This window comes from Chiloscyllium punctatum, chromosome 8 (assembly GCF_047496795.1).
Source record: "Chiloscyllium punctatum isolate Juve2018m chromosome 8, sChiPun1.3, whole genome shotgun sequence".
Taxonomy (NCBI): Eukaryota; Metazoa; Chordata; class Chondrichthyes; order Orectolobiformes; family Hemiscylliidae; genus Chiloscyllium; species Chiloscyllium punctatum.
The window spans coordinates 15,744,183-15,759,977 of NC_092746.1; the positions used below are offsets into that span (position 1 = coordinate 15,744,183).

A 15,795-nucleotide genomic window follows, 5' to 3' on the forward strand; every position below is an offset into this window, starting at 1 on the left:
TTGTCAAAGGACTGCTGTTTGAAATAAAATTATGGTTCAGTTTCAAAGTTTTCTCAGCTGACTCTGCTGATCTACACTATTGCCTTTCCTTCAGTTTTTTTTGTTTGTTTCTCTGTTCATGAGTCAATGGGGCCTGTGAGGAATTAAAAATCTCATCTGACACACATGCAGCGTTTCTCTTCCAAGCTTTCGACTTGCTTCTGCTCAGATGAGTAGCTATTGATTCATGTGTAACATTTGGAATTCAAGATCTCCAGTCTTGCCATAGCATTGAGCTCACTGAGTAATCTGACCTCTTCGTAAACATTGATACAGTTTGGGATTCACTTTTGGATCATCATCTAGTTTAAATTTACATAGGTCTGCAAAGCTTAAAATAATAATGTTGTAGAAAGCAACAAGATCTGTCTGACACTTCATGTTCATTTGATGCTTCCATTCTGCTGTCTTCAAAACAATAGTGTTAAATAATTTTCCTCCTTTAAACTTGACTTTGCCAATCTGCTGTAAAGGTGCAAATTGAATCAGCTGAATCTTCAGCCAATGTCTCTAGCAATCATCTTCATTGGATTTAATATCTAGTTTGTCTTCCATCTAGGTAAGCATGTGCATGCAAAGTTACAGTTAAAACTCTGTTTTCCCCACATTTGGCATGTTTTCTCTTGTTTAATGTGATGATCTCTGTGACATTTTAACTTATCCCTAACATTAAGTCTTGACCTTTGTGCTGACCTTCTGTTGCTTTTCTCCCCATTGCTGCATTTAAAGTGATTGGATGACTTTTCATAATCATGCACAGGTTTGAGCTGTACCTCCACAGTGGACAATTTTGTCTGGTCTTGCGCGTATGTGTTGTAGCTATTGATCTACAGATCTTCTGCACATGTTCAGAGCTTGTTTGAGAACCCGATTGTGTTAGCAGGCACACGGTAAGACTAGGATCTCTTACGTCTAAGGTAATTCTGTCTGTGATGATATCATCTTTCAAGTGCCTGAATTCACAGGGTTCTGTGAGCTGTGTTAATGCTGTCAGATACATATCAATGTGCTCTTTTTATCTTGAACTCTAAAGTTTAACTCATACTGTTCATACATATATGTTAAATTTAGACTCAAAGTATGTCTTTAACGCTTTCAAAATTTCAGCAATCTGTATTTTCCATTCTTGAGAGATGTAGGTTGGAAAACACTTTGAACCAGTCTCCAATAATAATAAAAATATCTGGTTTGTTAATTAAATCTGTACCAATCTTACATTTTTGTCATTATGAAAAGAATGTCAATTCTGTTTCATATCTGCCTTCCTTTCAGATGGTAGGGGGATGTTTGTAACTATTATGTGATGCCCCACTAATTCAGTTGCAGCCCACTTCTTTGTTTATTTTTGCTTTTCCATGGCATTTCCATGGCATTTTAGTAGCATTCAGCAACTTTGCAAGATGTGTGTTTTTAGTAATTGTGCTCCTAATCAATTCTTCAAAACTCAACCTCAGCTCTATTTCTACAGTCACTCTGTTTCATAGTCATAAAGTACAATATTAATTGTATTCTTCCTTTATCAAAGCTGACTGTAAGAAGACTTCCTACAATAACTGTACCTCATTGCATAAGTCATGTGACTACGGCAAGCTTAAAAAAAACATTAGCACAGTATTGCATTTCCACCTAAAGATGTGATATTGTTTCATGCTGTAAGTGAGCTAACTCCAGTAACGTATGCTGTGAAACAGTTGTAAATAAATAATATGCCAGTGAATTAATGGAATATGAATTATATCCACTGGTCCTTTGTTGTATGTTAATTTTTACACCATAGGGCCATTGTTTTTAATTGCAAATATGTGGATCCTCATACCCTACAATCCCAACACCCTTTACAACTACTACCCGTTTCCAACTTTCCTTTCCATTGTAAGGTTTCAAAAAAATTGTTGTCACCTAATTCCGTAACAACCTCTCACACCAGTTCCTATTTGAATCACCAGTTTGGTTTAATACAATCCACAGAAATAAGGCTACTCTGGTCAAAGAGACGAATGATCTATTATGTGTGACTCCACATTCTGGATTAGTGGTGCTGGAAGAGCACAGCAGTTCAGGCAGCATCCAAGTAGCTTCGAAATCGACATTTCCGGCAAAAGCCCTTCATCAGGAATAAAGGCAGTGAGCCTGAAGCGTGGAGAGATAAGCTAGAGGAGGGTGGGGGTGGGGAGAAAGTAGCATAGAGCACAATGGGTGAGTGGGGGAGGGGATGAAGGTGATAGGTCAAGGAAGAGAGGGTGGAGTGGAAAGGTGGAAAAGAAGATAGGCAGGTACGACAAGTCCGGACAAGTCATGGGGACAGTTACTGAGCTGGAAGTTTAGAACTAGGGTGAGGTGGGGGAAGGGGAAATGAGGAAACTGTTGAAGTCCACATTGATGCCTTGGGGTTGAAGTGTTCCGAGGCGGAAGATGAGGCGTTCTTCCTCCAGGCATCTGGTGGTGAGGGAGTGGCGGTGAAGGAGGCCCAGGACCTCCATGTCCTCGGCAGAGTGGGAGGGGGAGTTGAAATGTTGGGCCACGGGGCGGTGTGGTTGATTGGTGCGGGTGTCCTGGAGATGTTCCCTAAAGCGCTCTGCTAGGAGGTGCCCAGTCTCCCCAATGTAGAGGAGACCGCATCGGGAGCAACGGATACAATAAATGATTTTAGTGGATGTGCAAGTAAAACTTTGATGGATGTGGAAGGCTCCTTTAGGGCCTTGGACAGAGGTGAGGGAGGAGGTGTGGGCACAGGTTTTACAGTTCCTGCGGTGGCAGGGGAACGTGCCAGGACTGGAGGGTGGGTTGTTTGGGGGCGTGGACCTGACCAGGTAGGCGCGGAGGGAACGGTCTTTGCGGAAGGCGGAAAGGGGTGGGGAGGGAAATATATCCCTGGTAGTGGGGTCTGTTTGGAGGTGGCGGAAATGTCGGCGGATGATTTGGTTTATGTGAAGGTTGGTAGGGTGGAAGGTGAGCACCAGGGGCGTTCTGTCCTTGTTATGGTTGGAGGGGTGGGTGCTGAAGGCAGAGGTGCGGGATGTAGACGAGATGCGTTGGAGGGCATCTTTAACCACATGGGAAGGGAAATTGCGGTCTCTAAAGAAGGAGGCCATCTGGTGTGTTCTGTGGTGGAACTGGTCCTACTGGGAGTAGATCCGGCGGAGGCGGAGGAATTGGGAATACGGGATGGTATTTTTGCAAGAGATAGGGTGGGAAGAGGTGTAATCCAGGTAGCTGTGGGAGTCGGTGGGTTTGTAAAAAATGTCAGTGTCAAGTCGGTCATCATTAATGGAGATGGAGAGGTCCAGGAAGGGGAGGGAGGTGTCAGAGATGGTCCAGGTAAATTTAAGGTCAGGGTGGAATGTGTTGGTGAAGTTGATGAATTGCTCAACCTCCTCGCGGGAGCACGAGGTGGCGCCAATGTAGTCATCAATGTAGCGGAGGAAGAGGTGGGGAATGGTGCCGGTGTAATTACGGAAGATCAACTGCTCTACGTAGCCAACAAAGAGACAGGCATAGCTGGGGCCCATACAGGTGCCCATGGCTATGCCTTTGGTCTGGAGGAAGTGGGAGGATTCAAAGGAAAAATTGTTAAGGGTGAGGACCAGTTCGGCCAAACGAATGAGAGTGTCAGTGGAAGGGTACTGTTGGGGACGTCTGGAGAGGAGAAAACGGAGGGCTTGGAGGCCCTGGTCATGGCGGATGGAGGTGTAGAGGGATTGGATATCCATGGTGAAGATGAGGCGTTGGGGGCTGGGGAAACGGAAGTCTTGGAGGAGGTGGAGGGCGTGGGTGGTGTCTCGAACGTATGTGGGGAGTTCCTGGACTAGGGGGGATAGGACAGTGTCGAGGTAGGTAGAGATGAGTTCAGTGGGGCAGGAGCATGTGGAGACAATGGGTCAGCCAGGGTGGTCAGGCTTGTGGATCTTGGGAAGAAGGTAGTGTGGGGTTCCCGGACTATGAGGTTGGAAGCTGTGGGTGGGAGATCTCCTGAGGTGATGAGGTTCTGTATGGTCTGGGAGATGATGGTTTGGTGATGGGGGGTGGGGTCATGGTCGAGGGGGCAGTAGGAAGAGGTGTCCTCGAGTTGACGTTTGGCTTCAGCGGCATAGAGGTCAGTGCGCCAGACTACCACTGCGCTCCCTTTATCCGCTGGCTTGATGGTGAGGTTGGGATTGGAGCAGAGGGATTGGAGGGCTGCGCGCTGTGAGGGTGAGAGGTTGGAGTGGGGGAGGGAGGTAGACAGGTTGAGGCAGTTAATGTCCCGGCGGCAGTTGGAAATGAAGAGGTCGAAGGCAGGTAATAGGCCAGCGCGGGGTGTCCAGGTGGATGCAGTGTGTTGGAGGTGGGCGAAGGGGTCCTCGGAAGGTGGGCGGGAGTCCTGATTGTGAAAGTAAGCTCGGAGGTGGAGGTGACGGAAGAAGTGTTTGACATCACGGCGTGTATTAAATTCATTGATGCGTGGACGGAGGGGGATGAAGGTGAGTCCCTGTATGGGCCCCAGCTATGCCTGTCTCTTTGTTGGCTATGTAGAACAGTTGATCTTCCGTAATTACACCGGCACCATTCCCCACCTCTTCCTCCGCTACATTGATGACTGCATTGGCGCCACCTCGTGCTCCCGCGAGGAGGTTGAGCAATTCATCAACTTCACCAACACATTCCACCCTGACCTTAAGTTTACCTGGAACATCTCTGACACCTCCCTCCCCTTCCTGGACCTCTCCATCTCCATTAATGACGACCGACGTGACACTGACATTTTTTACATACCCACCGACTCCCACAACTACCTGGATTACACCTCTTCCCACCCTATCTCTTGCAAAAATGCCATCCCGTATTCCCAATTCCTCCGCCTCCGCCAGATCTACTCCCAGTAGGACCAGTTCCACCACAGAACACACCAGATGGCCTCCTTCTTTAGAGACCGCAATTTCCCTTCCCATGTGGTTAAAGATGCCCTCCAACGCATCTCGTCTACATCCCGCACCTCTGCCTTCAGCACCCACCCCTCCAACCGTAACAAGGACAGAACGCCCCTGGTGCTCACCTTCCACCCTACCAACCTTCGCAAAAACCAAATCACCCGCCGACATTTCCGCCACCTCCAAACAGACCCCACTACCAGGGATATATTTCCCTCCCCACCCCTTTCCGCCTTCCGCAAAGACCGTTCCCTCCGCGCCTACCTGGTCAGGTCCACGCCCCCAAACAACCCATCCTCCAATCCTGGCACTTTCCCCTGCCACCGCAGGAAGTGTAAAACCTGTGCCCACACCTCCTCCCTCACCTCTATCCAAGGCCCTAAAGGAGCCTTCCACATCCATCAAAGTTTTACTTGCACATCCACTAATATCATTTATTGTATCCGTTGCTCCCGATGCGGTCTCCTCTACATTGGGGTGACTGGGCACCTCCTGGCAGAGCGCTTTAGGGAACATCTCCGGGACACCCGCACCAATCAACCACACCGCCCCGTGGCCCAACATTTCAACTCCCCCTCCCACTCTGCCGAGGACATGGAGGTCCTGGGCCTCCTTCACCGCCACTCCCTCACCACCAGATGCCTGGAGGAAGAACGCCTCATCTTCCGCCTCGGAACACTTCAACCCCAGGGCATCAATGTGGACTTCAACAGTTTCCTCATTTCCCCTTCCCCCACCTCACCCTAGTTCTAAACTTCCAGCTCAGTAACTGTCCCCATGACTTGTCCGGACTTGTCGTACCTGCCTATCTTCTTTTCCACCTTTCCACTCCACCCTCTCCTCCTTGACCTATCACCTTCATCCCCTCCCCACTCACCCATTGTACTCAATGCTACTTTCTCCCCACCCCCACCCTCCTCTAGCTTATCTCTCCACGCTTCAGGCTCACTGCCTTTATTCCTGATGAAAGGCTTTTGCCGGAAATGTCGATTTCGAAGCTACTTGGATGCTGCCTGAACTGCTGTGCTCTTCCAGCACCACTAATCCAGAATCTGGTTTCCAGCATCTGCAGTCATTGTTTTTACCCCTATGTGTGACTCCAGCCATGTTCATCCACCTTGACATCTCTGTAACTTTTGGCCGGGTCTTCTCCACTGCCATTTGTCCACTGTCCATCTAGATCATATAATTTTGTCACCACCCATCTCAACAGAACCCATATTTTCTTCTTCTCCTATGCCTTCTTGTTTATCTCTGATATGCTCTTTTTTCCCCATGTTATCTACATGTTGTCCTGACAACTTTATTCATAACAAAGAATCATAGAATCATAAAATCCCTACAGTGTGGAAACAGGCCATAAGGCCCAACAAGTCCACACCCACCCTCCAAAGAGTACCCTACCCAGACCCACTCCCTAACTCTATTACTCTACTTTTCCCAAAATAATGCACCTAACCGAGAACATCCCTGAACTATCGGCAATTCAGCATGGCTATTTCACCGAACCTGCACATCTTTGGACTGTGGGAGGAAACCATGGCAACCGGAGGAAACCCACGCAGACACAGGGAGAATGTGCAAACTCTACACAGACAGTCACCCGAGACTGGAACTGAACCCGAGTCCCTGGCGCTGAGGCAGCAGTGCTAACCACCGAGTCACCGTGCTGCCCTGTCATCTTTCATGTATATAATAGCAAGGCATAGTTTAACCTCACCACCACCTTTGATTTCAGATGTGACACAATACTATTTAATTGCCTATTGCATGTCAATTCTAGATGTGCCAGAACCTACTTATTCTGCAATTGCAAGTTTTAAGCCATTGTCAATAATGCTCACAAGAAATGCCAAATATTAATATGAATTCCATCCTTCTTCCTAAATAGCGATTTAAGCTCAGTTCAATGGAATATAACTGTCCTGCACTGTTTATTCCTCAGCCCAGCTTTCCATTTTCAGAAATATTGTATTTTACCACCCTCATCACTACTGCTTAAAGCCTTTTTAATGTATTTGTTTAATCTCCAGTCTTGATTCATTAAATGTCCAAGTTATCTGCTCAACCTTTGTGAATACCATAACTAAACTACTAAAGATGCTAGAAATCTGAAATAAAAACAGAAAATGTCAGAAATACACAGCAGGTCAAGTCATATCTGTGGGAGAACTTGGCTGCAAAATGTAAATAAGTCTAAAAAACCCATAATAATTACAGCTGGGTTCATTTATGTGAATTACTTTGCTTCTTTTTGGTCACCCAAACATGTTAGGGGAGTCTTGTGCATTAAAATTTTGGTTCAGCCATTTCATACATGTGTCCATAGCTCTAGCAATATCTAAAATCATAGAAAGTTAAAAGTCCATGAAGTTTATTAGGTGCAGATAAGTCAGGATGTTAAGACAAATAATAAATGAATATGGGTAAAATGGTGGGCATTGTCCCAAGTTATCAAGCAAATGTTCTTTCAATTGGAGTTGGCATGGCAGATAAACTGTGGGATTACATGCTTTGTTGAAACTTCTGCATAACTAATGCCTTGAATGATCATACACACTTCAAGGCATTCCCTTAAAGGGCCCTGCATCTCTCATGGTGGTCTGTCCATGTCTTTGGAGAGATCTTCATCAGAGAACTCAATGTTATCCTGCAGTTGCTTTACCCAGGGAATTCCTTTTCTGCAATTCCAGATTGTACAACCACTATCAGGGACACTCTGGCTGAAGCATTCCCCTGATCTGGTAAGGAAACCAGACCTCTACTTCATCAGACCTACAGCCTGCTTGATGATAACCCCTGTTGAGCCATAGTTGCCATTGTATCCTGCCATTGTCAGATATCCAGATAGGTATCAGAAAACATCCTTCCAAAGCAGCAGGCCCACTCCTCAAATCTGGCATCTGGGAATTCCTCGACGTATATGATTCCATATGGTCAACTAATTAGTAAAGTTAGATTACATGGGATTCAGGGAGGGCTTGCCAACTGGATACAAAATAGGCTTGATGGTAGGAGACAGAGGTTGGTGGTGGAGAAGGGTTGTTTCTCCAGGCTGGAGGCTTGTTACCAGGTCGGTGCAGGGTCCACTTTTGTTTGTCATTTATGTTAATAATTTGAATGAGAACTTAGGAGGGGCATAGTTAATAAGTTTGTGGTTGACACCAAAATTGGTGGTACAGTCGAAGGGATTACAAAGGGATCTTGATCAATTGGGCCAATGGGCTGAGGAGTGACAGGTGCAAGTTAATTTGGATAAATATGAAGTATTGCACTTTGGTAAAACAAACAAGGGCAGGACTTATACAGTTAATGGTAGGGCCTTGGGTAGTATTATCAAACAGAGAGACCTGGGGGTTCAGGTACAAAGTTCTTTGAAGGCTGTGTCACAGCTAGATAGAGTGGTTAAGAAGCTATTTAGCATGCTTGCTTTCATTGCTCAGACCTTTGAGTATTGGAGTTGGGACATCAAGTTGAGGTTGTATAGGACATTGGTGAGGCCACCTGAAGTACAGTTCTGGTCACTTTGCTCGAGGAAAGATATTATTAAATTGGAGAAGGTTGAGAAAAGACATGCCAGGACTGGAGGGTTTGAGTCATAGGGAGAGGCTGGACAGGTTGGGACTTTGTTCGCTGGAGTGTTGGAGGTTGAGGGGTGACCTTATTCAGGTTTCTAAAATTATAAAGGGGATTGATACGGTGAATAGCAGAGGTTGTTTCCCTAGTGTGGGGAGTTCAAAACTGTGGGAGAGTTGGGAGAGTGGCATATCGTTAAGGTGAGAGGAGAATGATTTAAAAGGGACCTGAGGGGCAACTTTTTCACACTGAAGGTGGTTTGTATATGGAATGCACTGCCTGAGGAAGTGGTAGATGCAGGTACAGTGCCAGCATTAACAAGTCATTTGATTAGGTACATGAATAAAATAGGTTGAGAGTGATATGAGCCAAACATATGCAAGTGGGACTAGATCAGTTTTGGGAAACTTGGTCTGCGTCAATAAGTTGGACCAAAGGTTCTGTTTCCATGCTGCATGACTCTGTAACTCTACATGTAAGTCATGACTCCTGCCTAGGATCTGGCATCTACCTACGGTGTTGCACACCAAATGAAAGTTAATTGAGTGAAAATCCTTTTTGTTAAGGAATGTGTACAGCTGGCCTGCTGGCGCCTTTATGTTCAGATGCGGACAGTCTATGATTTAATGTATTTTTGGGAAGCCTGTTATTGCAGCATACTCATATTATAGTGTTCTGAAATGAGATGATGTCAGGAAAGCGATCCAACATTATCGCACAAGCAATTATGTCAGCTCAGATGAAGGATGGACCTATCCAGACAATGTCATATTCAGCAATTTTTCAGGGTGAAGAACATTTGGCAGAACAGAACACTCTGACAACAGATGATCTACAAAAATTCCAACATTTTAAAAGTCCACCAGTTGCATCCTAAATGCACACAAAATCTCATTAATCCTTTCCTTTTTACCAAACTAAATGACATTGGTTATTTACCCCTCCATAACCTTGTTTCATTTTACCACTGTAACACCTTCAGCTATTGTAAAAACAATGACTGCAGATGCTGAAAACCAAATACTGGATTAGTGGTGCTGGAAGAGCACAGCAGTTCAGGCAGCATCCAACGAGCAGCAAAATCGACGTTTCGGGCTGAAGGGCTTTTGCCCGAAACGTCAATTTCGCTGCTCGTTGGATGCTGCCTGAACTGCTGTGCTCTTCCAGCACCACTAATCCAGTACCTTCAGCTATTATGGACCTGGCTGCATGGTCCAGTCTTCCTTCGACAGCTGACTGTGCAATCTGCTCTCCACTATTAGAGGTAACGCCTCAGGTCACAGAGTCCTACAGCACAGAGACAGGCACTTTGGCCCAAACTGGTCCACCCCAACCAAAATGTCTGTCCACGCTAATCCCATTTCCCTGCACTAGGTCCATATCCTTCTAATCCTTTTCTATTCATATGTTTGTCCAAATGTTTTTTAAATGTTGTTAATGTATCCATCTCAACAACTTCCGCTGGCAGCTCATTCCACATGTGTACCACTTTCTGCATAAAAAATGTTGCCCTAGGATTCCCTTTTATTCTTTCCCTTCTAACCTTGAACTAATGCCCGCTAGTCCTTTATTCCCAACCCTGGGAAAAAGACTGAGTGCATTCACACTATCCATGCCTATAATGATCTTATACACCTCTACAACGTCCCCCCTCAAACCCCTACACTCTAAAGAAAAAAATCCTAGCTTGTCCAACCTCTCCAGGCAACACCTTTATAAATTTCTTGGGCATTCTTTCCAGTCTAATAACACTCTTCCCAGTCTAATAACATTCTTCCTATAACAAGGTGACCAACACTGAACACAGTACTCCAAATGTGGCCTCATCAATGTCCTGCAATACTGCAACATAACTTCCCAATTTGTATACTCAATGCCCTAACTAATAAAGGTCAGAGTGCCAAAAAGCCTTCTTCACTGCCCTGTCTACCTGTGACTCTGCTTTCAGAGAACTGTGAACCTGAACTCCAAGATCCCTCTGTTCCACTACAATCCATAAGGACCTACCGTTAAGCATGAAACTCCTACCTTGATTTGACTTTCCAAAATGCAAGACCTCACATTTATCTATGTTAAACTTCGTTTGCCATTTCTCGGCCCTCTTCCCCAGCTGATCAAGGTCCCACTACAATTTCTGATAACTTTCCTTACTGTCCACAATACTGCCTATTTTAGTGTCATCTGCAAACTTACTAATCATGCTTTGTACATTCTCATCCAAATTATTGCTATAAATAACAAACCGTAATGGACCCAGTACCCACCCTGAGACTTTCCACTGGTCACAGGTCTCCAGCCAACAAGCATCCTTCCACTATTATACGCTGCTTCCTAGCATTAAGCCAATTGTGTATCCAATTTGCCAGCTCGCCCCTGGATTCCATGCGATCTAGCCCTCCAGAGCAGCCTACCATGTGGAACATTATCAAAGACCTTAATGAAATCTATAAAGACTATGTCTACCACCCTGCCCTCATCAACCTTCCTGGTTACTTCATCAAAGAACTCTTAACTAATTTGTGAGGCACGATCTCCCACTCACAAAACCATGCTGACTACTCCTAATCAAACCTTGTCTTTCCAAATGCATGTATATCTTGTCCCTCAGAGTCTTCTCAAGTAATGTACCCACCACAGATATTAAGCTTACAGGTCTATAGTTCCTAGGCTTTTCTTTGCAACTTTTCTTGAATTTTGGCACAACATTCTCTACCCTCCAATCTTTCAGGACTTCATCCGTGGCTAACAATGATGCAAAAATATCAGCCAGGGCCCCTGCAATTTCTTCTCTAGCCTCTTGCAATGTTCTTAGATATACCTGGTCAGGACCAGGAGATTTATCCACCTTCATACGTTCTAATACATCCAAAACCTCCTCTTCTGTGATTTGAACCGTCCCCAAGGTATCACCATGACCTTCCCCAAGTTTCCAAGTCTTCATATCTTTCTCCATGGTAAACACAGAGGAGAAATATTCATTGAGAACCTCGCCCATCTCCTGTGGTTCTACAGATACATGTCCACTTTGGTCCTTGAGGGGTCCTATTCTCTCTACAGTTATTCTTTTTCCTTTAATATATTTGAAGTACCTCTTTGGATTCACCCTAATATTCTCAGCCATGGCTATCATGTGCCCCCTTTTTGCCCTGCTGATTTCCATCTTCAGTAAGTTCCTATATCCCCTATATACCTCCAGGGATTTCCTTCATCCCAGTTGCCTGTATCTGAGCCACGTCTCCTTCTTTTCTCTGGTCAAAGCCTCAATATCTCTCATCCACAGTTCCCTATTCCTCCCAACTTGCCTTTCATCGTCACAGGAACATATAGACCTTGAACTCTGGCTATCCACTTGCCGGAGGTCCCTTTGCCTACAAACAAACGACTCCAATCAACCCCTGCAAGCTCCTGTCTAATTCCATCAAAATTCACCTTGCTCCATGTTAGTACTTGAAACTGTGGACCAGTTCTGTCCCTCTCCATAATTATATTAAAATTAATAGAACTATGGTCACTGATCCCAAACTGCTCCCCCATTGTCACCTCCGTCAGTTAACTTGCCCTATTTCCCAAGAATAGGTCAGGTTTTGCTCCCTCCTGAGTAGGACCCTCTTATACTGCTCAAGGAAACTGTCTTGAAATCACTAAACACATTCCGCCCCATCTAAGACCTTAACACTCTGGCAGTCCCAGACAACCCTATTGCTCCCACTCTCCTTGCATATTTGTTCCTCCAATTCCCATTGACTATTTGGGGGCCCAATAACATCACCATCCCCTTCTTATTTCTTAGATCTACCCACAAAGCCTCACTAGATGATCATTCAGTTATTTCATCTCTATTGCTGTGATATTCGCCTTAATCAAAAACGCAACTCCCCCTTCCCTCCACCACCTAAAGCACCCTGGCACATGAAGCTGTCAGGCCTGTCCCTCCCTTAGCCATGTTTCTGCAATGGTTATAATATCCCAATCCCACATACCGATCCATGCCCTGAGTTCATTGGACTTACCTGTCAACTTAAATGCAATTTAATCCAAATGGCAATCCTTGCTCCCTGTCATGTCCCAGCCTGCCATCTCTTCGACCTACTATTCCTGAATACTGAATCTCCTTTGAGCCTCACACTTGCCTCCCTGCTGTTGAAGATCCCAGCCCCCTGCCAGTCTAGTTAAACACTACCTTGCAGCAGCAGCAAACCTGTCTGCCAAGATATCGGTGCCCCTCCAGTTCAGGTGCAACCCATCCCTCTTGAACAGGTCACTTCTGTCCCAGAAAACATCCAAATGATCTAAAAATCTGAATCCCCACCCTCTGTACAATTCTTTACCCACACATTCATCTGCCATATCCTCCTGTTCTTACCCTCACTATCACATGGCACCGGAAATAATCCAGAGATTGTCACCAACGAAGTCCTGGTTTTTAACATTTTTCCTAGCTCTCTAAAATCAGTCTGCAGAGCCTCATTCCTATTGCTACCTGTCATTTGTGCCAACATGCACATTGACTTCTGGCTGCTTCCCCTCCCCCTTGAGAATGTTTTGTATCTGCTCTGAGACATCCTGGTCCCTGGCACCAGGGAGGCAATACACCATCCTGGATTCCTGTTTGCAGCCACAGCATTGTCTACCTGTTCTCCTTACTATGAAATCCCCTATCACTAAGGTCCTGTTTACCTTTACCCACTGTGCCCAGAGCCAGTCATAGCGTCATCGACCTGGCTACTGCTGCTTTCCTTGAACGGTCATCCCCCCAACAGTATCCAAAATGGTATACTTGTTTTTGAGGGGAATGGCCACAGGGAACTCCTGCACGTTCTGCCTATTCCCTTTGCTCTTCCTGGTGGTCACCCAGCTACTCTGCCTGCATCTTAGGTGTGACCACCTCAATAAAACTCTTACCTATGAAGCAGTCAGCATCCGATATCCAGCTGGATGCACTCAGTCTGACTCAAGATTGGAATACAGACAGACTCTAACCTCATACCTTTAATACATTGCCTTAGCTGAGATGTCACTTTTTAAAAATAAAACCTTGTTATCCCGAGAATGTGACTTAAAAGAAGTTCTGGGATTTACATATTAATGAAACAAAACCTGCAACCTATTCTAAAAGATGAAAGACTTAACAGCAATCTAAATTTGTTCAATATGTCGTTTTAATTGCATGACACTGCGATCTTTTGCCACAAATTCTGTCTTATGGTCCTGCCCCATTAGTTGCCTGATGAAAGAGCAAGCCAGTGCTCCCAAATAAACCTGTTAGACTATAATCTGGCGTTGTGTGATTTTTAAGTAGTGTAGTGTGATTTTTAACTTTATCCAACACCGGCACCCCTTCTGCTTCGTACAGCATTTCAAGTGCCTCATCCTATCGCACCCACATTAAAGAATAACTTTTTTACCAAAGTGCCTTGCATGTTGCGACGTTGCCTCTCAGAAGACGTGTAACTATATACCACTGTTTCAGTTCCCACTTGGCTACAGCTGGGCTAGCCTCAGCCACATCCTTCCTCCTGTCAATTGATTGGCGGCTAGTGCTGTCCGTCAGAATACGGTAGTTGCTCAAAGTGAAAGCAGCAGAAAGCTGCAAACGTTAGAGAGAGCGGTAGAATGGGACTTTTCGGCACCAGCGGGAACATTAACTCCACTCTTCCAGGTAAACGCTACTTCTCTACTCCCTGTTGGAGCACATCGGAATATAGTCGGTTGTGTTAGCTTTCGTCTTACTCTGTGAAACAGGGGGATTCCTTTGTGGGGGAATACGCTTCCCTTGCTTATTTCAAACCTTTTGGGTTTTTAAGGTGCATTTGCTTATATAACGCAGATTCACTGAGAATGTGACTGGTACCAGCTGGATGCGGTATTCGTTAAGTAAATAAGCTAAAGGAACAGTAAGTGATTAGGTTGTGGAAAAGAAAAAAATAATCCATTTAGAATCCAGTAAAGATGACCTTTAAAGCAAAATCTTCGAAATTTCATACATTTTTAAACACCACCCAGACCTTTCTAAGTTTTTTTTTCAAAACATGTTTCTCAGCAGTTTTACGTATTATTCCCTTGCTGGTTTTCTTTTCCTGTCACCAAGTTGAAGTTTTACAGTGTAAAAAGGTACCCCACCTTACTTTTGTTGTGGTCATGATCCCTTCATGACCTCTGTCCTGCCAATTCCCATAATTGCTCCAGTGCCACACCCTTACAACAAACTTTCTGCTTATTTGGATACGAACTCGGAATTAAACCAAGTCGATGTCCTTCTGAGGTGGACATAAGAGATACGTGGTTGACCTCCCACGTTTTCCACTCAGTAAACTTGATTAGAATCCCTACAATGCAGAAACAGACCATTTCACCCAACAACTCCACACCAGCCCTCAGAAGAGTAACCCACCTAGATCCATTCCCCTAACCTATATTTACTCTTGACTAATGTGGAGAAATGATAGAAATGGAGAGGTCTAGGAAGGGGAGGGAGGAGTCTGAGACGGTCCAGGTAAATTTGAGGTCGGGGTGGAAGTGTTAGTAAAGTGGATGAACTGTTCAACCTCCTCGTGGGAGCACGAGGTAGCGCCGATACAGTCATCGATGTAGCGGAGGAAAAGGTGGGGGGTGGGGCCAGTGTAGCTGCGGAAGATGGACTGTTCCACATATCTGAAGAAGAGGCAGGCATAGCTGGGGCCCATGCGGGTGCCCATGGGTACTCCTTTGGTTTGGAGGAAACGGGAGGATTGGAAAGAGTTGTTCAGAGTGAGGACCAGTTCAGTCAGCTGAAGGAGGGTGTCAGTGGATGGGTACTGTTTGGTTTGGCGGGAAAGGAAAAAGTGGAAGGCTTTGAGGCCTTCGTGATGGGGGATGGAGGTGTATAGGGACTGGATGTCCATGGCTAAACGCCAGCTCGTGGGCACCTCCTCCTACTGCCCCCTTGACCATGACCCCACCTCCCACCACCAAACCATCATCTCCCAGACCATCCATAACCTCATCACCTCAGGGGATCTCCCATCCACCGCCTCCAACCTCATAGTCCCACAACCCCGCACCGCCCGTTTCTACCTCCTGCCCAAAATCCACAAACTTGACTGCCCCGGCTGACCCATTGTCTCAGCCTCCTCCTGCCCCACCGAACTCATCCCTGCATACCTCGACACGATCCTGTCCTCCTTAGTCCAAGAAATCCCCACCTACGTCCGGGACACCACCCATGCCCTCCACCTCCTCCATGATTTTCACTTCCCCGGTCCCCAACGCCCTATCTTCACCATGGACATCCAAT

General features: G+C 45.7%; 1 protein-coding gene across 2 annotated transcripts in view; it reads left to right on the forward strand.

The window, feature by feature from the left end:
- Positions 1 to 910: 910 nt before the first annotated feature.
- Positions 911 to 15,795, forward strand: part of LOC140480387 (inactive ubiquitin thioesterase OTULINL-like) — a 66,900-nt gene continuing 52,015 nt past the window's right edge. Inside the window, exon 1 of one of the 2 annotated variants that reach the window (XM_072575180.1) lies at positions 911 to 929. Coding sequence is in view for 1 of the 2 variants with exons in the window: in XM_072575179.1 (XP_072431280.1) it covers positions 14,136 to 14,181 (46 nt within the window). In the remaining variant the exon portion in view is untranslated. Of the gene's footprint in view, positions 930 to 14,082; positions 14,182 to 15,795 lie in introns of those variants that run through there. The other variant, XM_072575179.1, reaches the window with a different exon arrangement.